Genomic DNA, 24,043 nt, shown 5'->3' with positions numbered 1-24,043 from the left:
AACATGAAACAAGAGGAAGGCAGCACTCAATGAAAAGTAGCTCTACCTGGGTGCTAAGAACTGAAACAAGAAGGTATTAATAATTTCTGAATTTATTTCTTTGCAAACAGCACGGTTCTGTTTAAATTACAGAAGTAAACACCAACTAATACATTTTTTAAAAGCATTTGAAGGATTTCCTAGAATGGGGAAAAACACATATTGCAGGTCTCCTGTCAAGTAAACGGCACACTAATGCACTGGACTTGGCGTTAGGACATTAACTTGTTTTTCTCAAATACCAGTGTGTGCTTTTTCTCCTTTACAATGTTGATAAGACTAATGATCAAATGAGTCATCACATTTCACAATCCATGGCTCCAAGTCCCTCAGCTCAACTTCAGGAATAAAGATCACATGTACGGCTACCCAGATACAGTTGTTAAGTCCTCTTTCTTTTCTTTCGCTCATGGTGCCTCTCCTCTGTCGAGTGCAAATCTCTGAAACAGACAAAGGAGGTGATGTCACTGTCCTGGCGCAATGTCAAAATAATTCTTGCTATGGCCATGCTTTCTGAACGGGAAATATTGTGGTCTTAATCATGTTGTTGAGCACCAAAGCTCATTGTTATGTTTTTCCATTCACGCAAATTTAAATGTGAAGCTGCGCCTCACTACCCAAACAAGGTAGTTTGAAAAAATTTTGTACCTTTTACCGCCCACTTTTATGGCCCATTTCATAGCACAATCAACATCTTTGACACATCTCCTCAAAAATATATGACTACCACACAGTCACTGCACATAGAGATCGTGTGCCAATTGAAAGTAGTTGGAAGGTCAGTTTTTAACCGTACTGCCGCCAGGCTCCGAGCCTCACCTCTGCTTCCTGTCGTCCCGGTCCCTGTCCTGGCTCCGCTCGCGGCTGCGGCGGCGCCTGCGGCGGGAGCTGGAGAGAGAGCTCCGCGACTCCACCGAGACCGAGCGCCGCTCCTCAGACCTCCTCCTGCGGGGCAGAGGGGCACTGCACTCAGAGCCACAACCGGGGAAAACCATGGTGCCTTATTTATGCAGGGATAATGATTATGCTCAGTTATTACTAAGTAAGTCCAGGGATATGACCGCTGCGTGTGAGCATTTAGATCACCTGTGAGAGGAGTGTCTGGATGTTCTGAATGCCTCCTCTTCCTCCCACAATCGCGCCAGCTCACCAGAGTGAACATCGATCACTTCCCGGATCACCTGAAATATAAGCGCACAGACACTTACAAATAATTCCATGTCCATACAAACAATATATACCAAAGTTAGGATCATAAAGAGTTAAGATGCGTTTGAATTTTAAAAAGACCTCAGTGTAAGTCTTTTTGGTGATGTGGACATTCTTGGCTCTGTAGGACTGTCGACGTCTCTTGTAGTCTCTCATCTCCGCCAGAACCTCCAGGTGAGACTTTGGGCCATTCTGTTCCTCATCTGCAAGAAATTTGTGTGCACTTTCATTTGTTGTATTTGTGTGCACAGCATTTTTTTCATGAAGATCAATTAAACATTATGAACTCTCCCAGGCAAATGTGCAGTAGAGTAGACAGAAAACACCCATGAAGGACTAAGCCCTCAGAAGAGAGAGAATGCCTGTAACAGGGTTGATGTGTGCAGACCTCACTTCTGGATACCTTTTTTGAGCTTGGCCACCAAATCAACATAGAGGTCATCATTCTCCACTGGCTTTGCTGGGGCCCTCTGCTGGTTTGCCTCCCTGATCACATGGTCGTACAGAGCCAATCGGTCTGCCACGGTGAGGTCACAGATCGATCGCTTGTGGTTCTGAGGAACATCAGGAGGGTCCGAAGAATATTCACCTGAGGCACATAGATGAAGGGTTTAGACACATGAAAAAACACACACAGCTGTCCCTACCGGACACATCACAGCTGGTGGAGCTACTGCCTGGTCACACACACACACAGACGCCCGTGCACACACACACGTGCGCACATGTACACACGTACACACGTACACACACAAGCGCGCACAGGGCACAAAGATACGCTCAGCAGGTTCAATGTTCCTTCACGCTACACTGCAGAACGCATACTGTCAATAAAATTGACCACCTTCCTAGTTTAACAGTCACAGCCACACAAGTCATTACCAGCAATCATTTTCAACATTTAAAGGACTAGCAGAATTTGCTGTATTTCCCCAACACGTACAGGGAACCTAATTCAACTACTGTGCTGATCGCACAGAGCATGTCACTGACCATAGCTGAAACTCCAAGCATAGTAATGTCTGAGTCAAACTTCTCTAGGTTGACCACAATCAGGACACTATTTTAATCAGCGGGTTTGAAAGGATATTGCATTAAAGGATACTGAAAGTAAACAGGCCATGCCTGAACGAGAGGAGAACAGCTAGTTCAAACTTCCTCTTTATACTCACCCCTGTTGCTGAAAAACAAAACACAAATACAGTGATAACACACCTGATAGATAAGATATGTGGATACTTAGAATGTAGGATAGTGGTTTAGAATATAAACTGGGCAAGGCTTAAGAAAACAAAAACATCCTGAAATGTTCAGAGAGACATTAAAGTAATACAATAAATAATTGAACAGAAACCTCACTGACTGCTCATTAGCACCATCTGCTGTACAACTAGTGCAACACATTCCATTTCAAGTCAGGTTACCCATTTTGCCACCCACCAGAAATGCACCCAGAGCATTTATGTGCAAACTTTAATGAAATCCTTGAAATGGGGAATCTAGTGGCAGGGAATTCTTACTCCTTGGGTTAAAAAAACATACTACTTTTAGTATCTTTCAACAAATATTTCAATTTTCCATAAGTTAAACTTACTTTGGCAGTACAGTCCTTCTGTTCTTCCAATAGGTGCAGATGCCTTCCCCTTAAGAATGATCTGTTCCTGTGTAGCTTTGTCTGGACAAAACAATGACAATGTTTAAAATATAAGAATGCTAGTTATAAATCATTAACAAGCACTTTCATGGAAATGTGAAATACCTGGTGAATATTAGTATACTGCAGCCGGTACACGAACAACATACAATAAAATGGATGGAAAATGGCCCTGGAAAATACAGGCCAGTTTAACTTGTTTCTCTTGTTAAATTAGCATCGTCAATACACCATTTAAACATTCCCGTACAATTCATTTAAATAGTAAGTTTAGACAGAAAGTTCTGCATGCAAATAATCATAAAAGATTGAATCAGAATCCTTGCTATATGAAAAAGACTTGTGGATGACTGCTGAACCAAGCCCACATGAAGCCAAAACGGTAATGCAGGACTTTGGATTCAACAATCGAAATGGCAGATTACATTTAGTAAACAGCAACCGGTTGTGTGCTCCACACTGAGCTCAAAGGGCAAAAATAAATACATATTTCGCAGTCGCAGCACATTTTGAGTACATACGGCGTTGTTGGATTGCAATGTACGACTTTGTACTTTAAAAATTGCACAACTCAATATAATTTAAAAAAATATCTGTTATTCAGTCATTCATTTATAGAAATTTGACTCATCAATCACACAATTTAGAGGACACAATTTAGAGGACAATTTAGAGGAAATTCTATTATTCTTTCACATTCTTTAAATAAGACTGTATTTTTATGCAGAGGAACAGTCCCTAATTGCACTGAACTTTTTAATAGTTTGAATTAGTTTAAATCCTAAACTTCACCTGCCATTTGTGCCCAGTGGATTAGACCTGTGGACAGGGCTATGGAGTAGTGACTGCAGCAGGGGTGGGCAACACTAGCCCTGAAGGGTCGGTGTGTTCATGGGGTGGTGAATGTGAATAGCTCACAAACAAGGGTGTTTATAGTCATGGCTATAATGAGGTAATATTTCACAACTGAAAAGCTATTTCCATATTATTTCTTCTAGTCCCTACTAGTGCTACCATGTGCCATTGATTTCAATGACGTTTCTTAGGCCTTTTTTATGCTCTTACTTTGAATATACTTACCAATAACCAAGGAATGAACTTTGGTTTGTTCATAACAAATGGTAGGGTCATACATCCCTGCCTAAGAAAATATACAAAAAAAAAGTGAACACATAAAATTATGGCAAATATATGGTCTCTCGTGCATTCAGTAAATTGTCTGCCTTTTAAAAAATATTCAGTATATACAGTGCAATCTATATGTATTTGGACAGTGAGACAATTTTTGGTGGTTTGGCTTTGTACTCCAGAACATTGGATTTGAAATGAAACAATGAATTTGTGGCAAAAGTACAAACGATCAGCTTTAATTTGAGCACCGTTATCGATGACCAAATAATACATTTGACTGTGAAGAAAAAATCCTTTTCAATTGACAAACAGATCAAGAACATAGGCACAAATGAGTCAAAGACTACCACAAAGAGAACACTTCACCAGCACAACCACAGTGGGTTCAACACAAGATGCAAACTGCTGGTAAGCACAAGAACAGAATGGAAAGTCATAGTTGGCTAACAAGTACATTTTCTTTAAACTGTTGAGTTGTGGAACAAAGTCATGTGGACAGATGAGAAGAGTATTAACCTGAGACAAAATGATGAAGAGTTAAGTGTGGCCAAGTCAATCACCTGACCTGAATCCAAAAGAAAATGCATTTTGCATGCCGGAATAAATACTGAAGGCAAAAGGCCCCCAAAACAACCAGGAACGGAAGATCAGCATCTGATGAGGTCTATGGGTCGCAGACTTCAGGAAGTCATTGAATGCAAAAAATTATGCAATAAAGTACTAAATATGATAACTTTAATATTATGTTAATTTATCCAATTAATTTTGGCCCCCTAAAATGGGGAGACTATCTATACAAATGGCTGTAATTCATACAATGATAACCCAATATGGATGTAAATACGCTGAAATTAAAGCTGGCAATCTGCACTTCACCATTCAATTTCAAACGTGCTGGAGTACAGAGCCAAAACAAAAAAATGTTTCACCGTCCAAATACTTCAGGAGCGCACGGTAAATAATTTATATGACAAATACTAGCAGTACAAGACCAAATCGTCATTGTGGTTTCATAAATGTACAGATCACGGGCACCTGCTCTTCTCGGGAGTAGCCCATCTTGCTTAGTCTGCAGGCCGCTTTGTGCCTCTCGATGCTCTTCTGCGGGACACGGTGGTTGCGGTCATACGGACACACTTCCAAGGAATCCTGCTTAATCCAAATAAGCCTACATATAACTCCAGACATTTTTGTCACATGGCAGGGGGACACTTTTTAAAATAACGCTTATAGCTAGCTCTGTTGAAGGCAGATATTCGGAACGATGTGCGTGGCTTACAAATTAATAAACTACGCATCAAGCTAGAAAGGGAAATACGCTTTATGAAGCTGTGAGGCACCCATGGCTTGTACCTACTTTAACTACCGTGCTAGTTTTCATTGTAAATATGTGAATTAGCTAGCCATCTAGATTGCAAGTTACCTGAATTGAGTTTACGTTCATCTCATTACTCCACCCGAAAGCCTCAAACAATCCGTCCAGCTGCTTCTGACACTTTTCTGTGCATTCCGTCAACTCCTGGAGACTCTGCAACCGAACATTAAGTGAATCTGCCGCTTCGCTACTCACCGGCAAGTCACACATCGTGAGAATCAACTGAGCACAAATGTAAAATGGACAAAATGACGGTACACAATAACACAACTATATAATCCTTTTCTATGTTCTTTCCGACCGCCGAGGAGGAGGTAAAGCGGAAGTACGTAAACGATACTTCCGGTATACTCTTCTTCATTAAAGCGGTGAATGGTAAATATAAGCTAACTACCTATCGTTGAGTCTGATTCAAAGTGTGTTTCATGGTTTAAATATATTGCTGTACCTGAATATGAATGAAGTTATATTTTTGAAAGGCCCATTTTTTTGTTTTCAGATCGCTGAGTCTCCCATCATGCTTTCCCTTTCATTTCGACGAAATATCCTTTATTGGATCGTCCTCTTGCTCTAATGCCAGTGTCACCAGTACAGTTCAGTGAGTGCCACCCATAGATCGTGCATAGGAACTGGAGAGGGTAGGAGCTCGGTGTCAGGCGGTGAAGCCTGGGAAATAACAAATTTTTCCTGATCAAAAATGTCATTATGTGCAGCAGTTTCTGAAACAATTATTGTTCTGATCCAAAAAGTCTTGGGAAAATATCTGTTAAAATGTGCATATTTTATTAGCCTACATAATGCTTATTTTTCAATCTGCTTTTCATATGAAACATAACGGTTGTCAATCGAGTTTCAAAATACCGCCGGTTTATTTTGCTTTCAAAAGGCTGATATTTCCCATTCACTTTAATGGGAGCTCCAATATTCTGCCCTCAACATACGCAGTGCAGGCTTACAGTGCAGGACCTGATAATAATAGGTTTTACAACAATTTAGTTGCCTTCATACCACAGTTGTGTTGCTGGGGTGCACTGCATGTTTATGTGGGAGAGGGAGACTAGCAGTGTGCGAGGTCCAGTTCTTTGTTCCTCCCAGCCTGACACATGCACACACATGGTCCTTATGGTGGTGGAGCAGGCCATTTGCCCCTCAGGAGGAAAAGTATCCCTTTGGGTTGTCAATTTCCCCCTCATTGCCTGCTGCCCATCCTTGATTTCTCCCTGTCCTGTTATCACCCACCAGTGCTCATGTATTGTGAAATGCAAGTAAACCATGCTACCCCTAAATACAAACTATAGGCTATGGATTATAACATAGTTGATTACGCAACAATTAATGTATGCACAGTGACAGTCGCTAGTGCTGAATCCTGGATGCACTTCATTACAGTCTTTGTACATGCACAGTAGCTCTAGCCTGCATTTAATCTAATTTACCGCGATGGCAATTATTGAGAATAAATCCTTTCCACAAGTTAGTTTAAGATAGAACAGTGTAGTTGTGATAGTGATGCTATGAATAATTTATTCAATAAAGCTTTGACACATTATAATCAGGACCATAATATAGATGTGGGACCATAAGGACCACTGCACAACAAAGCTGTCCTGATGGGAAACTTTTTTCTCATATAGCCTTTATGGATGGTATATCTTTTTATGTTTACTAAAGATGACCTGCATAGAAAATGACAGAAAGTCATCTTACAGTTTTTGCAGCAATTTGTACAGTTCCAGCATATGATGCATGCTTTCCATTGAAATGGAATTGTTTCCAAGTTAACCAATTAGAGCTAACTGCTGGGAAATCATTTAATGTCTTTTAAAAAAGTGATCATTTTTACATGGAAGTGTTTGAAGAAATGCAAGTCTAATGAATATATAAATTTCCAGACCTGGGTCAAATACGTATTTGTTTTGGACTGAAATACTTTTCTATGCTTTACTGATCTTGTCTGGTGTATAGGAACCAATGAAATACTCTTAAAAAGTGCAAACCCCACCTCTTGTCATATTGGCAGGCTCAATTACATTACATTACATAACATTTATTTGGCAGACGCTTTTGTCCAAGGTGACGTACAAAAGTGCATTTCATGGTCATGGACAACTACAAAACACAGGTTCAATAAGATACAATACTTATTTTGTACAGCTATTTCTAGCCAAGAACACAGTTTAGTTCACACAGTGAATGAACACTATTCTGACCTAACCTCTGCCAAGCCAACTAGGCAGAAGAACAAGCTACAATATTAGAACAAACACAAATTACCAAAACGTGCTGGGATGAGGGAACATGTAACGAGTGTCATGAAAAAGGGGGGGGATATAGAATGAAATATACAGAGTGGTGGTAGTTAGTCCAGGTATAGTCTGAAGAAATGAGTCTTCAGACCACGGCGGAGTGAGGGAGAGGTTTGAAGACAGGGAGTTCATTCCACCACTGGGGAGCTAGGGTGGAGAAGCTCTGTGATCCCGTTACTCGGGTGGGAGGGGGTACAAGGCGCCCTGTTGCAGCAGAGCTTAGTGGTCGAGCAGGCATACAGGGTCGAATCTTGTCCTGCAAGTAGATAGGGGCTGTCCTGTTGGCTGCAGTGTAGGCCAGGGTCAGGACTTTGAACTGGATCCTGGCAGCGACCGGTAGCCAGTGAAGTGATTTCAGCAGAGGAGTGACGTGGGAGAATTTTGGAAGGTTGTAGATGAATCAGGCAGCGGCATTTTTAATCATCTGTAGTGGCTGTATGGCACAAGCTGGCAGGTTTGCAAGGAGAGAGTTGCAATAATCAAGGCGGGAGGTCACCGTAGCCTGGACGAGCAGCTTGGTAGATTGCGTAGTCAGGTATGGTCGAATCCTTCTGATGTTGTACAGAATCTGCAGGACCGTGATGTTGCCTTGATGTGCTCCTTAAGGTCCAGTTGGTCATCCAGGACCACCCCCAGGCTCTTTGCAGGGTGAGAGGCAGTCACTGTGTTGCCATCAACTGTGATTGAGAGCTCATGCAGTAAGGAGGTCTTGTTTGGTGGCTGGCCATCCAGGTAGAGATGTCAGCCAGGCAGGAAGATATCTTATCATCAACCTGTGAGGCAGAGGGGGGGAAGAAAAGAAGAGTTGCGTGTAATCTGCATAACAATGATAGTGTGAATTAATAACTGAACCAAGAGATTTGGTGTATATGGAGAACAGCAGAGGACCCAGTACAGATCCCTGCGGTACTCCCGTAACAAGGGGATGAGAAGCAGAGGCAGACCCCATCCAGGTGACCTGGTAGGACCTATCTGCAAGATAGGAAGCGAACCAAGACAGGGCAGTCCCAGCAATGCCCATCTCAGCCAAGGTGAAGAGGAGTATTTTGTGGTTGATCATGTCGAATGCTGCAGACAAGTCAAGAAGGATCAGGACAGAGGAGAGGCGTGAGGCTCTTGCAGTGGCGAGTGCCTCCGTCACAGCCAGGAGCGCAGTCTCTGTTGAGTGCCCGGATCGGGAGCCAGACTGGTGAGGGTCTAGCAGGTCATTCTGATGGAGAAAAGAGGTTAGTCGTTTAAGCACCGCTCGCTCAAGACTTTTGGACAGAAAAGGTAGAAGCGATACGGGTCGATAATTCATTACATCAGAGGGATCTGAGGTGGGTTTCCTGAGGAGTGGGGTAACGCGAGCCATCTTAAAATCAGAGGGAACATGACCAGAGTCAAGAGAGGAATTAACAATTGAGGACAGATAGGGAAGGATCTTGCTGGAAATTGATTGGAGGACTGTAGATGGGATGGGGTCAAGTGGACAGGTGGTTGCACGATGAGAAGTGATGAGCTGTAGTACATTGGAGTCCTCCAGCATCTCAAAGGAGGTCAGTGTGGCCGTGGGTTTGTCCTGGGGGGTTGGGGGCTCACTGGATGGGCAAAGGAGTTCCGAATTGTAGCCACCTTTCCTTCAAAGGCGGCCAGAAAGTCATCTGCGGAAAGGGAGGAGGGAGATGGGGGTGGAGGAGGAATGAGGAGGGAAGAGAAGGTGGAGGATAGTTTGCGTGGGTTAGAGACACATGCCCTGATCTTAGATTGGAAAAATTAGGCTTTAGCTGATGTGAGTGCAGATGTGAAAGATGTCAGCAGAGTATGATATGCGGTCAGGTCATCAGAGGATCGGGATTTCCTCAACTTCCGCTCTGCAGCGCGCAGTGATGTTCTGCTGGAGCGTAGTGACTCAGTCAGCCATGGGCAGGGGGGTGAGGAGCGTGCTGGTTTGGAGTCAAGAAGGCAAAGTGAGTCGAGGGACTGGGAGAGGCAGGAGCTGAAGGTGGAGGTAGCAAGATCAACTGGCAGATTAGAGAAAGAAGCAGTTACACCAGTCAAGATCAACAGAGCGCAGAAAAGTATTTGAATCTAAAACAAATACATATTTGACCCAGGTCTTTCCATATTGTTTTTATTTATGCAAACCAGGGCCCAGGAATGTTTTGTCCTCAAAAAGTTATTTAGTTCTTTAAATGAAGAATAAAACAATTGCCACCATACGTGTAGAAGAAAAAAAAAAAATAATCCTAGAAAAAACAGTAGGTGTCCTACGACCCCTAATAATGACAACAATATACATAGATACATACATACATAGGCTACATGGCTAGTTTATCTGTATTAGCATTAGGCCTAGTTTATTGTACAATTAGTATTTTTCTATCTTTTTATTGTCATTGTTCGATTTCTTTAAAAGAAATGACTTGATCCAAAATTTTGTATTAAGTCTACCAAATTAAGCGAACACAATGGTTTGATTTTCATACTTAGCCTTTGGCTAGCCTCTTCTGTTCTAAAAAAAACTAGTTTGGAACAATCAGGGACGAATACAAATATATGAAGAAAACAACAGCCAAATTACAAGCAAATAGGCAATTGTTTTATTCCCTGCGTTTAACTTCACGCTTTTTAGCCTTTAATTGACTACTGTAGGCATGAATGCTTTCATGAAAACTGATAGAAGCCACTCCCAGGCAGTCAGATTCCTTTTTGTGCATTAGCTAATTGGCAAAAAACTAGATTAATTGAAGTTACTTACGCACGGACCGGATCGTTGTGGGATGATCGACCATCTTCTATGGTTTAGAGATTGTGCTCGTTGATCTTCTAGCTATATAGTATCTTTGACAGGCCTGCGGAACTCATAACGCTTACACTGACCCTCCCATTTTTATTGTGTGAGTTAAACCAGTGGTGTCGCCGTGCTTATCGGGAAATACCTGTTTTCTTGAAAACCTCCAGAAAAGATGAGCTTCCCAGGTTACGGTCCTCCTTCAGGATTTGGGGTTGGTTACGCATGTTTTCTGTTAAATTAATTGATTGTGAGCAGCATGTAAAACAACAATGACGGAACGCGGGAAATACTGATATCCAAGTAGGCAAAGAATGGAAGATGGGTGTCGAAACTTCGCGGTTCGTTAATGCGGAAGTAGAGTACGCAGGCTAATTGTAAAGACATTTAGAAGTCATATAAAAATAGGGTAGAGTCAATAGGCCCACTTAAAAAATGGGAAATGGCAAAATATGCTAGCTACGGGAAATCCGAACATAAAGGTCTAGCTAGTCTCCTAGTCTACTAATGTAGCTAGCTAGAACGACATCTGAATGGTTGAGGTTAACCTACAGTTGTCTACACCATTTCAGGTGGGCCTCTGTTAAATTAATTTAGCCGGCTTAGTTTACAATTTCGCCTTGCACTGTACAAGAATGGATCTTTGCGGGTGGTTTAATAACGATAGATGACAGCTTATAGTGATATGTGAAATGTGATATGTGAAACCGCACTACAAACGGATGTACTGTTGTTAACCGTTTTTACCACATGGTGTTATTAATTTCCTTTTTAACTTTTCGTTGCAGTTGCTAACAATTTGTGGGCTATACATTGAACATCTTATAAATATGATGTGCGCTTTAGGCTGTAGCCTGACGGGTTGGGGCATTGGTATATAGGCATTCCCTGTGAAACAACGGAATCACTCCGCTATCTTAAATATTTAGTACGCCAACGACAACTTATTAAATATAAATTTTAAATTAGCTAGTTAACGTTAGCTGCAACATGCTCACAGTGTATATTATGCACAATGTGGAAATTCGTCTTGCGAGCAAGTGGTAATTGATTTTGACTAGTAGGAGTTGCTATTGTCGGTAAATTCACAACTAACGTTAATGTTGTAACTAAAGTAGCTAAGTTTACACTGCCTAGGACATTGTGTTCTGTGATAACTGCATGATGTATATCTTACAAAATTCATTACATAATATTTGATAATTGTGACGTTGGTTGTAAGGTGGGTCATCAGATTTATGCTGCTTGTTTCAACGATCGCTTGCAGGCTGTATACAGTAGTTCAAGCTCTATTTACAATAAAAGAAAGTGCATTAAGCACTGCTTTATGTTATTCAATATGCTCGATATCTATATTATACCGCAAACAACCTGTGAAGTTTGGTGAGGCGTTCATTTTGCTATCGCCTTTCTTTTGCATCGCAGTTCTGAGCATTATATAAATGGGCTCGGATTAGAGGGTGGGGTCCTGAGGAAGGATATTGTGTAACTTCCTGGACAGAAGAGTTGGGAGGGTAACTACAATAGTCAGGAATGCCCAACCTTTATTTTTTGACGAGGTTCAGTAATAAGTTATTGGCTAGGTAGCCTACTAGGTGATCAGTTGGGACCTTTTGAAATGATTTTGCGGTTAGTCAAAAAATAAATCATATTTAGTGTAGTGTTTGTGTGCTAGGTTTTGTGGGGGGAAAGTAAACAGGCAGCGATGTACTGGATATAGGAAGACACAGCTGGATTTTGTATTTTGTTGGTAAACAATGCACTGGGAATGCATGATTGTCAATACAAAGGTCAGTGCTAAAAAAATGAATCATTATGCCTTGTCTTTGTCTTTTTTGTTGGTCGTCCTCAGCAGTTCGGCGGAGCCCCTGGTGCCCCTGTTATGGGCGGATTCCCTGGTCAGGCGCAGGATCCTCTTTATGGGTATTTCTCTGGTGTTGCAGGCCAAGTAAGATGTTTTAAAACCTATTTCACAGCTAGTCAGCAGCCAGTCAACTCACAGAAACAGCCACCCACTGTTATTATTCTGGTGTCCATTACACTGCCTGCTTCTGTCCTCCTTTTAAAACATGTCTCATGTCAGTAAGCAAAACTCAAATCTCTCTTTAAGGAATTCCTGTCTCCTTACTCTGCACATTTTATGTACTGACAGAATTACTTTATTTCAAGACATTTATTTGTGTTTAGGATGGTCAGATATCTGCAGAAGAGCTCCAGCAATGTCTTACCCAGTCCAACATCTCTGGAGGTTATAAACGTAAGAATGTGCTTGCATTCCGTTTAGGAAATTGGCTTTTGGATTAGGGCAGTGACTAGCACAGATCTGTGAGAGGCAATGAAACAGCCTCAATTTTACTGCATGTCAATGCCTTGTCTAAATGAAGGGACACATTTTGCTACTCATAATCTAACCTTATCAAACTGTGTATATTTTCAATTCATACTCAGTTTGTAATCCCCAGAAACATACATTTTTAAGGAATATAGCCTATTTTGTTCTGTGGCTGTTGGGGGAGGGAATAGTGAGTGGTGTTAAGGGCAGAATATAAAGGAATTCCAATGTAATTACTGAATGCACTATGGTTGCACTATGCTGGAACATGTGTCTCTCTGTATTGAACTGTGGGAAGGGACATTACTAACAGCACCTTCCTTTTTTGGCAGCTTTTAACCTTGAGACATGTAGGCTGATGATCAGCATGCTGGACGTATCCTTTTCATCCCATCTAAACTGCAAATCGACACTTTCTCAAAGAATTGTGTGTATATTTTCTCTATTATTATTGCTTTACTTTGAAATATGTCAGAAGTAACCTGAACATTTTTTTAAATTTCCTGCAGCAATAGAATGTTTTAGGGCATGAAGCATGGAAATGTTGGTGGGATGCTAAAGACATGCCCAAAGTCTTGTCTTCTTGTATATCTTGTTAAAACATGATTTGTGCTTGTACATTAGTAATTCAGCCAAAAACTTTTCATGGGTATAGATTTTTCTGAAAAGAAGCCTTTTTGGATTTGTGCTGTACAATGTGATCTAAATGGCTGTTTGGTTAATTGTTATTGAAAGGGTGTGTAATAATACTGACTACATTGCCATACAGAAGTGAGAGAGTAGGTTTGAGTGAAAATTAGTTGCTTGCTGTGTGGTCCCTAACATAAACTCAGAGGGACTTCTCACACACAATGGGGTTCAATGAATTCAAGGAGCTCTGGAGTGTCCTGAATGCTTGGAAACAGCACTTCATGTCCATTGACCAAGATCGTAGTGGTACCGTGGACCCACAGGAAATGAACCAAGCCATAATCTCCATGGGTATGTCACATCCCCATGGATATCCAGGGTGAAAAGTTCACTCCTTAATTGCACCGATTTCATTCATGAGGTCAGGTAGAAAATCCTTAGGTGGAATTGACAGCTCCCCCCTGCCCAATCTCAAACTGAAACATGCAACAACAAAATGTAACATTGGTGATGTTAACAGTGTACTTTTGGGGTTTCATGCTGAATTTGATTAATAATTTGTGTTATCTTTTATATTTTGGAGATTCTGGGTGTAAACTACTTTTTTTCTTCTATTTACAAATGATAGCTGTGTTTGCAGTATGATTGAAGTGTTATTGAAAAATGAATCCTGGGTTCAGTCCATAGAGGTTCTCACTATGGGCACAGGTTTGACCCTCTGTGATGTCATTACCCAAACTGTGACCGGGCGCCTGCAGTGGAGAATCACAAGACCATTGGGGTAGGGTGGGCTTAGGTCAGCCATAGTTCCGAAGTTTGCCACTGCATTTGTTCTTCTAACTTCTCACCAGGCACCTAATATATTCTTTAATCAGCGCTCTCTCTTTGTAGGACGTGTGGCCTGTTGCATGTAGAATAACCGCCATCTCAAGGGTTGGTGCATCAGATGAGTGCATGCAGCTGGTAGTGGTTCTCTCATGGTTATGTGTAGCAGTGAAGGCCCAAGGTTTATTCTTGTCCCCTGTGTGTTTCCATAGGTTACAGGCTGAGCAGCCAAGCGATGAATACCATTATTAAAAGATACAGCACCCATGGGAAGATCTCATTTGATGATTATGTTGCTTGTTCCATCAAACTCAAAACTATGACTGGTAAGAATTTTGTGTTTGTACACGCTACAGTTTTTGTTCCCTGTCCAAATATCAATCTGGCTTTGCTTAAATAAGGTTTGAGGCATAAAGTAGAAGGCGTTCGTGGTATGTTTGTATTTTGTGGTAATTGAGTAAAATATAAACACATGTTACAATGAAAAAAATTTCTGTTCCAAATTTCTTATTGTGAAGACCTGAAAGCACAGTAAAGGCCATGTTTTTGTGCTTTTATTGCCACATAAAAGTGGAGCATTGCTTATTTATTAAAATTGGCATGATCTGTCGGACCATAGGAGGAGAATTATCTAAGTTTAAGCAAAGGAGTTAACCACTAAATGTAGTTGAAGAGATTTTGCAGAAAACATGATTATAGCCTTTGGACAACCAAACCCATCAAAAATAACAAATGGTACCATTGTGCTTGAATGAGCCTCACGGACTCGGGTCGAATCTGTTCCAGTGCCGACTGTAACTAGTAGCTCTGTAGGGCACCCAATGGAAGAGTTCAGTTTGATAGCGTTCTGCATGCATTGCTATCTAGCGACCCCTGCTGGGTAATCGGGCACCCATAACCGGCAGTCAGTCACTTATGAAAGGTTTTGCTCTATGCGAGCCTATCTGTAGTCTGTGATGTGAAATATGGCAGTTGGCACGTGTTTCGGAGTAGAAACGTGGATGTCCACACTCCCAATTCGGCAGTGGGCTTCACAAATGTACAATAGGCTGCGGTTACAGTCGATTGGCCATTCAAAATTGGGGCAGGAATACGATATGCTCAGCCCTGCGTTGGGTGCCAAATGTATGGGGGAAAAAAACAAATGAAAGCTATTGCATGTTGAAATCATAGATGCTTTTTAAGCAGGGGGAAAATCTGGTTGTTTCGGTCATACTAGATTTTCTCCAAGCGGCCCGTCATAAAAATGCAATGGGATCTGATCAATGAAATAATTCTATTAGAGGCATGTTCTTTTGGCATGCTGAGTCAGATGCAAGGCGAAAAGTTAACGTGTGTACATTATGTCCAAAATGCATATTTTGTATAAAATAATTTATTTAGTAAATGGACAGAATGAATTTAAAAAATAACTACCATATAGAGCAAGATTTTGTAGCAGAGTAAATAATTAATAGTTCCCTGTAATAGGGATTTATTTTCCTCTGAAAATCCATGCATTCTTTCCTGTGCTATCCTTACAATTGAGAAATGTTTGTTTGTAACTTTTCGGCATTATTTTAGCAAATGAGATGTGTTGATTCAGTTAAGTTATGTATTCGCATGTTTATGGTGTACAATGACGCTTAAATACCTTTATGAAGGGACCAAAATATTTGTCAGTTAATTGCAAAAATAATATCACATATACTATATATTTCTTGATTCATCAATGAGCCTGCCACATCAGAATTTTGAGTTCCCTCCAATTTGTCTGTCCTACATTGATTTAAAATAGTATAAATATTAAAATCTGAAGCAAATTTTTTTAAATTTTTTTTTTTTAATTTAAAAATTTTTTTTTTAACAAAGGTCAGTGTCATAACACCCATTTACCGTATTCTGTTCTGTTTGCATTGTTTTTGCAGATTTGTTTAGAAGACGTGATCAGAGTCAGCAGGGTGTGGCCAGCTTTCAGTATGATGATGTAAGTGTATTCAAGCTCAGTGGCACCAAACCTCTTCACATTGATGCTGGAGCTTATGGGCTTCATGGCATGAAACTATGGAAATGCAACATAAGGGCACAAACTATGATTTGCATTATATTCCATGTGTCATGTTGTGTGGAAGTATTGCTTGTACAGAAGTTGTAAATAATGAGCTTTCTTTCTCTCCAGTTTATCCAGTGTACCATGAGCACATGAGAAGTTGAAAAGATGACTGAACGGGAATTTGGACCACACGTCATGCCAACCCCACACATAGGACCCATGACCACTTCTATTCTATATCTCACACTAGTGGGGAGGAGTTTCCATTTTTATACCTGAACTTTTTTTTTAAATAACATGAGGAACTTCCTTTAAAGTACTACTTTTACCTAATTTTTTCTAAATTTCCTTCATACGGTAGTATATAGTCTATAGCAAGAACCTATAACAAGGCTAGTAATTGTAATTAAAAGATTAACTGAGCATGTGTATATTGATGCTATTATGAGTTTTTTTACTGACTGTGTTTTGGTTTTAATCACACATTTACCCAAAATTAATTCTGATAATGTAGTTACGTGACATCAAACAGTGGAGGGAAGACTGCACTGTGCCTATTGTAATGTAATAAAGTGTATATAACACACAAGTATTGTATGTTTTATTGCTGTTGTTTTTATTGAGCCTTATTTTTTCAATATGGACCTTAGCAGACAATTCCATTTTAAGGGTTGCACAGTGACATATGGTACCTGCAGGACAGTGATCTATATGAACACTCCATGAGGGTTTATAAACCTCATAATGCTTCATTTTTTGGGTTCATAAAGACTCCCATCATTAACAATCTTGGGCTGGCCTGTGAAACTACATAAATGTTGTTCATAAAGCCCCGTTCTCCAATCATTGTATTTACCTTTGTATCCTTAACCTTTTTTTACCAGGAATATTTCACAAATTGGTGTTTTACTAAACTTTTCTTAAAATGAACTGGATGCTCGTGGCAACTCAAGATCTGGTAACAATGGAAAAGTCCACTGCCTGGAAAGCTGCAGATGGTCAATTACATGGTCTTTCAGTGTCAACAGGTTTTAAGTGGGGGGCTGGGCTATATGTGTTGCATTACACTTGAAATGAAGTCCAGCTGTTTGAGTTCAAGCAACCCTCCCACACTGCAAAACTGCTGTTATGCATCTTGTTAAGGAAGGAGAGAAAGTGAAGAGTACATAGCAGCGGAGAAACTCTGTTATAATAGGAGGGCTAGTGAGGGAAATGTATTCCACTTTCAAGGAAGTGTGTTTCACTACAGGCTTGAGGACATGCATTCAAGTATTTTTGGCATTTGTATGTTGCGTTCATGTGGCTAAAAGTGGTGAAAAAGATATTCAAGAATCCTGTGAACCTATTACAGTACCACTCTGTGACGATATAGGCTATAGCAAAACCAGGATGCCAAATGTTCTTGGGCATAAAGGACAAGAGGACGCTGGGCTTGAAGTACACCAGTTCTTCCCACTTGTTAAAGTTCAGTGCTCTCCAGACCTCAAGTTTTTTCTGTGTGCGATGTATGTTCCAGAGTGTGAGTCGGGTGAAACTAGGCGTCCTTGCCGTTCTCTTTGTGAGAGCGCAAAGCAGGGCTGTGAACCTCTGATGAGTAAATTTGGTTTCCTTTGGCCAGAAGCACTGGACTGTCGTCTGCTCCCCGAGGAATCATGTGTGAACGTAAGTACTTGAGTTGAGTCCATCCATTTATTGTGCTTTGCTCTAAAATATATACCAAAAACTATTGTTTTTCTTTGACCTCCACAGAAAGACAGTATGCTACAGGTAAGCTCTTTTCTCATATGTCTTTCAAGTCAAATTGCAGTCAAGTACAATTGTTTATTCTTAAGAGTATGGACCATGGAATTTCATAGCACAGTTGACAATTGAAAAAAGAATGCAAAGGATGAAATCAATTGTGCTGTAATTTTAAAAGACCATGTGCAGTCAAAATCGTTTTAAAATTCTTATATTATGACCAAAGACTATAAGGTTACTTACACATTGATTTTAAAAGTATTTCATACATGTATGTAACGAATTAGATTTTTTTTTCCCTAAAAACTATACAATGCTCGACATTGCCGCCTGGTGGAGTATTTGGTATTGGTCGTATTGAGACCAATATCGTGATGTCACAAATGTTTCTAATTTGCAATGACCAATGTGCGGTGGCCAAAACACTCACCCAGTATGAATATTTATGTAGTGTGCCCTCCCAAGTTCGAAGCCATGACCAAATGCTCAAATACATATTGCGTGCGAGGGTCTGCTGCTAACATTAGCTAACTATCCAGTTCAACAATGCCTTATTGTGTGATTAAAGATTGCAGTTATAGAAGATAGGAATGCATCTTTTCACGACTTGCCACAAGATCCAAGTCTCCAAAAGGTCTGGATCGATTATATAGAAAAAACAAAACGGTGCAAAGTTAGAAATATCAAAGGTGACAAAATTGTGCAGTACACATTTTACCCCTGATTCATTCTACAATTATGAACAGAAGAGGATGGGTTTTGCCAAGACAATGTTTGTAAAGCCAGATGCTACAAACTATATTGTTACCATTAACCTCATCTCCCCAATTTACTTGCTGTCTTGCTATCGATAATTTTGCTAATGTAGCAATGAGCTGTACTTATCTTGTGTAAATATAGCTAAGGTTAGCTGGCGAGTGTAATGCTACTTTATTCTCCAGACTGTTATAACGCTACTGCCGCAAAAAAAAAACCAAAAACAATGGTCGTACGATAACTAGCTAACCCAGTGCTGCCAACTAATTTTCAGGGGAAGTTACTACAGGCAGGTCAATTTATTGCTAAAAGTTGCTAAATGACGTTATGATGGCATTGCGCAATTACGTAATTACGTAATGACGTAAACTATGTCATTATGAAGAATACGCAATGACGTTACTCAAATTGACTGGCCATCTCGGCGAAAAATATGATTTGAAATTTGTTAGTTTAGATTTGTTTGTTTATTATCGCATATTTTTATTTGTAAAAGTAATATAAACACAACACATTTTTTATGATCAGATATTTTGATTTTTAAACACAACACATTGAATTATTGAACAAAAACATTACTGAAGGCTTAGCCCTTTTCAGATTGTTAATGCTACTTTGTGGAGTAAATTCTGAATTCGTCTTTTTTTTTTTTAAAAATTGTGACTTCCTAACCAAACAACTGTACTCTGAACTGATTGCTGTTGCTGCCTGTGCCTGGCTATTGAGCTGAGCCGTCACTACTGCTGACGGCACTCACAATGCACTTCTGAAGCCAGGCAGACAGACCGTGTGTTGTGACTGAGTGTGTGACAGGGAAATCGTTTTTGTGTCATTTAGAGGGGAAATGTGTGCATTTAATCGTTTGAGTCACTTTTCAAAAGTTGCTAAAAGTACCTAAACTTGTTGCTAGGTGCTTTTTGAAAAAAAGTTGCCAGGGTAGTCTGAAAAGTTGCTAAATCTAGCAACAAAATAGCTAAGTTGGCATCACTAAACTAACGTTAGCTAACAACTGACGTTACGTGGAGTGAGCGCTGATCCAGGCCACTGGGAGTGAGCAGCCCGGGCTGTCAATCAAAAGTGAATGCATAAATAATTAGGACAGAACTGACATGCCCAGCCAGTCTTGAGTCTGCTATATTAAGAAATTCAGGTTTTACGTCAAGGTTTTTTATCTTTTCAAAGTTTAATAAGTAGAATAAATACATACATATTGTAATTTAGTGACTAAATGAACAATTTAATTGTAAGAAAATTGAGGCTGCACAGGGTCTTTAAACTGTGTTTTAAATGTATATTCTAAATAGGAGCTCAGTGCAATAGAACTCCAGAAAAAGCTGACTAAGTTGGGTGACACTGTTGGAGACCTGGGTAAGTGATGCATTTTATGTCTGCTTTGAGTTAATCGCCATTGTATTACAGTAAATAATTCCAGTTCATCAGCAGTCTATATGTATACAGTATACAGAATCACATCCAAAATTCTATAAAGATGTATAGAATAGATGGCACTAGTAATGAGCTATACAGTATTTTATGCTCAAAATACTGGAAAACTATATTCTTTTATTCTAATAAATTTACTTAGAGAAAAAGGTGTAATTTTAGTTTTCAACATTTGTTTCACTTTCTTTTCATTCCAGATCTAAGTCTTGAGATGTGCAAAACCATGATGACTTACATGGGTGTATCCTTCACAGTCGTCTAAAGCTGTGGTTCCCATCCTTGGTCCTGGGGGCCCCCTGTATATGCTGGTTTTTGTTCCAACCACAGTTGCAGTCCCAAAATTTTAACAAGCTGTTGATGTTTCTTAAGTAGGTGCCTTTCATGTTTAGATGGATTTTCCACCATCTTAAGCCAAATTTTAAAAATATCTATGCAAGCCATGCAACATAGGTGTCCCTTGCTCACATTGTACTTATTGTGCTATATTTCTAACAGTTATTTGTCCATCCATCCATTATCTATACCTGCTTATTCCAGGTCAGGGTCGTGGCAGGTACTAGAGCCAATCATAGCATGTATTGGGCGAGAAGCAGGAATACACCCTGGACACATCACCAATCTATCGCAGGACACACATTCATCCTTCATTCATAATAAAGCAAACATGCCTCAAACATACTGTATGTCTCATGACAGATAACGGTCCAATTTTGACCAGTTATTTTTTTGCATACTATTCCTTGATGAGTGTGCACATTAATTACCCTTCCTTAAATTAAAACATTTTAGGAAAATGAGTCGGACAAACTAGAAGTAAAAAAATTTCACAAGCTGGTGGAAGAGCTAGGAATATTAAAGAGAATATTCATGAATTATACCTCTGGAGTTATGACAATGCATCAGATGGGGACTGCACTTAAAGAGAGAGGTAAGATGTAATTCATCCTATGACAACAGTCCTGACTTATTTCATAAATGTTATTAGTTTAGTGTTTTAGATTTTGAATTTTATTAATTATCTTGTTATACCCTGAGCATATGCAATATAGAAAGGGAATTGTATCATGCAATAATGTGCATATGAAAAAGTACATGATCTTCACAATCACTCTAAATTATCTTCAATTTTACATTATATAGACATTGCCCTGAATTCTAAGACCTTTGAGATCATATGGAGACGCTTCAGCTCTGAAGGAGGCATGAAATATAGCAATTTTGTGGCAAGTACTATGAAGATTCAGACCCTGACAGGTATAGAAATGATTTTTAAAAACCCTCTTGTAAACCCTCTTGTTTAAATGTAACTATTTTGAGCACAGCCAGAAAGATGATACCTGCAAAAGTAAAATTGGTTGAAAAACACCATACATGAAACATGCTGTAATATGAATATTTTCCATGGCCTGCAATACATTCAACCACACACTATAAGAATTCTATATGCTGCAAGGTTACATATAAAATCATTTAAAATCATCGGTAAACTGGATTATTTGTATATTTTAAGCAGGTTAAAACATTTCTATTAAAACCAAGAATAATGCAATTATGTCAAAATGTTTGAAATGGAAATAAATGTAATTTGAAACCTCACTAAAATAATACTTTAAAGAGGTTTGGTTGTATAAATTATTTCTGTCCTCCATGTTTATACTACAGATAGATTCAAGAAACGGATTAGCGCTGGCCTGGCTTGTGACTGCCAAGTGGCCACCTTCGCTTTGGAAGATGTAAGTTTGCATCGTAATAAACTGGTGTGAATCCATTCACAATGCTTGATGAAGACAATGCTCATAAATCAGGGTTTGCCAGACCTTTGTGAGACAGAAATAAACCCTTTTACCTAGATTTTAAATAGACATGTTTTAAAGTTACCGCTTAAAAAGGCCCTCCAGTTTGTGATATTTGTTTCCAGTTCAACATAATGGAGTAAATTTCATTAAGCACTTTAATAACAGGATAACAAAAACACAGCCATTGTAGTGAATAAACAAGGGCTGTAAAATGCTGAATATGTGTTTGATGGTATGCAATGCATTTGAAGGTTTCTTTTCTTTTTTCAGTTCATCCAAACAAGCCTCCTGTAGTGCTGTTGCATCCAAAAACAAGCAAACACGCGCATTTGCCATTACTGGTACTCATAAGGTGATGAGTACTATGATTTTATTATGATAATATTTTATATCTTGAAGATTATATGGATCTATCTGTCTGCTCCTTCCTTTCCCATCAGATGCCATTCACTGTATTTAATTGTAGCATGAATGTAAACTGTAACATGCAAAGTAATTGCTTTAATAAAAACTATTACAATTCAATCATTCCTTTACAGACTAGGTTGATATTCAATTCAGCAATGAAAGGTAAAACAATTGTAGCAAAACTAATAATGTAAAATAAATAATCTGTATTTTTTGCAGGCTTTATTTAGTGTCATCCTTGTTTGATGTCATTAATATAGTGGCATATGTTGGTGGCATACCTGTATCATGCCAGTGCTGACTGCGGCTGTTAGCCCCAGTGGGAAAATGCTCAAAACTGTGATAAAGCACATGTGGTTGCATCACTGGAATAGTTATGTATTTGTGCTTTCCACCCATCCACATGGTATAAAGATCAGACAATCTTTTTAAATGTCCCAAAATGACCAGAGTAAGGGCCTCAATTTTTATTACTCCAAAATACTGCATTTTCTGCTAAATAGGTGTATGGTGGTATTACAAAAATGGGACCTTTATCTGACCCCAAAGGGGTGAAAAACATTCTACTGGATCAGCATTATGTAAACCTTAAGTTGGTGACTTTGATGGTGTGTACATAGGTTAACCCGGTGTGATAAGCTTACAGAGATTGGACAAGCAAGATCAATAATGTTACTGCATTGTTATGATTGTTTCTTTATTTTATGACCTGGGGTTTTCCTTTGATCCGATATATAAGAGGAAAAGTGGAATGATTTGAAGACTTGTCAATACAACCTCCTGAGAGCCATTTGCGTATTTCACCATTCCTCTTTGACTCTTACCACTGCACACTGGCTAGTTTTAAGGTCCTAACATACACATAAAACTCAGGATATCTGCACCCTGTAGTCACTCGCCTATGCACTAGTCTCATAGCAAGATACACAATTGTGTCTATACAGGCCACACAAGCCAGAGGCACGTCCGCGTCTACCAAGATAGATAGCAATCCGTATAGAGCCACATAACTGGTGGAAAATTTGCAGTCTCCTTCTATGTAAAACTATTAGCACAGAGGAAAGACATTATCCTGGAGTCTGATAACCAATATATCATTAATCCCGTTCCAGTGGCACCAGGTAAGACTACAGTGTACATGCGTTCCTTTGATACTCAGATAGTTCTGCTGTTTGGTGTATCTGATGGGATTCTTACACAGGGCTAAATAATTGGATTTTCCAGAGGAGAAAGCACTGGCTCATAAACATAAACCCTCTTTCACCAAATTAAGATGGGAATACACTGTATGTTTTTGCCACAATAATTTTTCAAAATGAGTATTGAATTTGTTATTGCACAATGTGTGATGTTTGCAACATTAAAAAAGTAGTATTTTTACAGTAAGCCTATATTCCCAGCGTTAGTTTTAGAGGTCTCCCATGCAATTAATAACCAAGGCCACAGGTATGTAGCTTCAGCAGTTTGACATGAGAAATACTATGGTTATGGTTATATGGTGCTGAGCTATGTCATCCCTATATATAAGGGCGGCATAGCTCAGGCGGTAAGAGCGGTTGTCTGGCAGTCGGAGGTGTTTGATCCCGCGCCCTGG

At 39.6% G+C, this 24,043-nt stretch overlaps 3 protein-coding genes across 7 annotated transcripts; 2 read left to right on the top strand and 1 right to left on the bottom strand.

The window, feature by feature from the left end:
• Positions 1–76: 76 nt before the first annotated feature.
• Positions 77–5,745, bottom strand: snrnp48 (small nuclear ribonucleoprotein 48 (U11/U12)). 2 transcript variants are annotated; one of them, XM_035416209.1, is made up of 9 exons: positions 5,457–5,745; positions 5,069–5,185; positions 3,983–4,043; positions 2,843–2,923; positions 1,652–1,837; positions 1,330–1,451; positions 1,126–1,220; positions 859–984; positions 77–479 (listed from the first exon to the last, which is right to left on the bottom strand). In XM_035416209.1, the coding sequence occupies exons 1-9, from the start codon at positions 5,616–5,618 to the stop codon at positions 422–424; spliced, it is 1,008 nt and encodes a 335-aa protein (XP_035272100.1). In that variant the 5' UTR covers positions 5,619–5,745; the 3' UTR covers positions 77–421. The 2 variants fall into 2 exon arrangements, with proteins under 2 accessions (XP_035272100.1, XP_035272109.1); XM_035416218.1 differs by having other exon boundaries at positions 5,069–5,182; positions 5,457–5,744.
• Positions 5,746–10,527: 4,782 nt separating this feature from the next.
• On the top strand, positions 10,528–16,895 carry sri (sorcin). 4 transcript variants are annotated; one of them, XM_035432153.1, is made up of 8 exons: positions 10,528–10,701; positions 12,343–12,435; positions 12,675–12,744; positions 13,152–13,195; positions 13,653–13,800; positions 14,487–14,600; positions 16,182–16,240; positions 16,433–16,895. In XM_035432153.1, exons 1-8 carry the CDS (start codon positions 10,663–10,665, stop codon positions 16,457–16,459), a joined length of 594 nt encoding a protein of 197 aa, XP_035288044.1. In that variant the 5' UTR covers positions 10,528–10,662; the 3' UTR covers positions 16,460–16,895. The 4 variants fall into 4 exon arrangements, with proteins under 4 accessions (XP_035288044.1, XP_035288024.1, XP_035288051.1 ...); XM_035432133.1 differs by having other exon boundaries at positions 12,340–12,435; XM_035432160.1 differs by lacking the exon at positions 10,528–10,701 and adding an exon at positions 10,862–11,059.
• A 137-nt stretch (positions 16,896–17,032) lies between these two features.
• On the top strand, positions 17,033–22,566 carry LOC118235101 (secreted frizzled-related protein 2-like). The gene is made up of 8 exons (XM_035432120.1): positions 17,033–17,968; positions 18,056–18,073; positions 20,107–20,170; positions 20,443–20,486; positions 21,035–21,173; positions 21,386–21,499; positions 21,908–21,978; positions 22,312–22,566. Exons 1-8 carry the CDS (start codon positions 17,519–17,521, stop codon positions 22,333–22,335), a joined length of 924 nt encoding a protein of 307 aa, XP_035288011.1. The 5' UTR covers positions 17,033–17,518; the 3' UTR covers positions 22,336–22,566.
• Positions 22,567–24,043: the final 1,477 nt, after the last annotated feature.

Source organism: Anguilla anguilla, chromosome 1, assembly GCF_013347855.1.
Source record: "Anguilla anguilla isolate fAngAng1 chromosome 1, fAngAng1.pri, whole genome shotgun sequence".
Taxonomy (NCBI): domain Eukaryota; kingdom Metazoa; phylum Chordata; class Actinopteri; order Anguilliformes; family Anguillidae; genus Anguilla; species Anguilla anguilla.
Note: the sequence above shows the minus strand (reverse complement) of the source record. Positions and strands in the feature narration are given on the sequence as shown.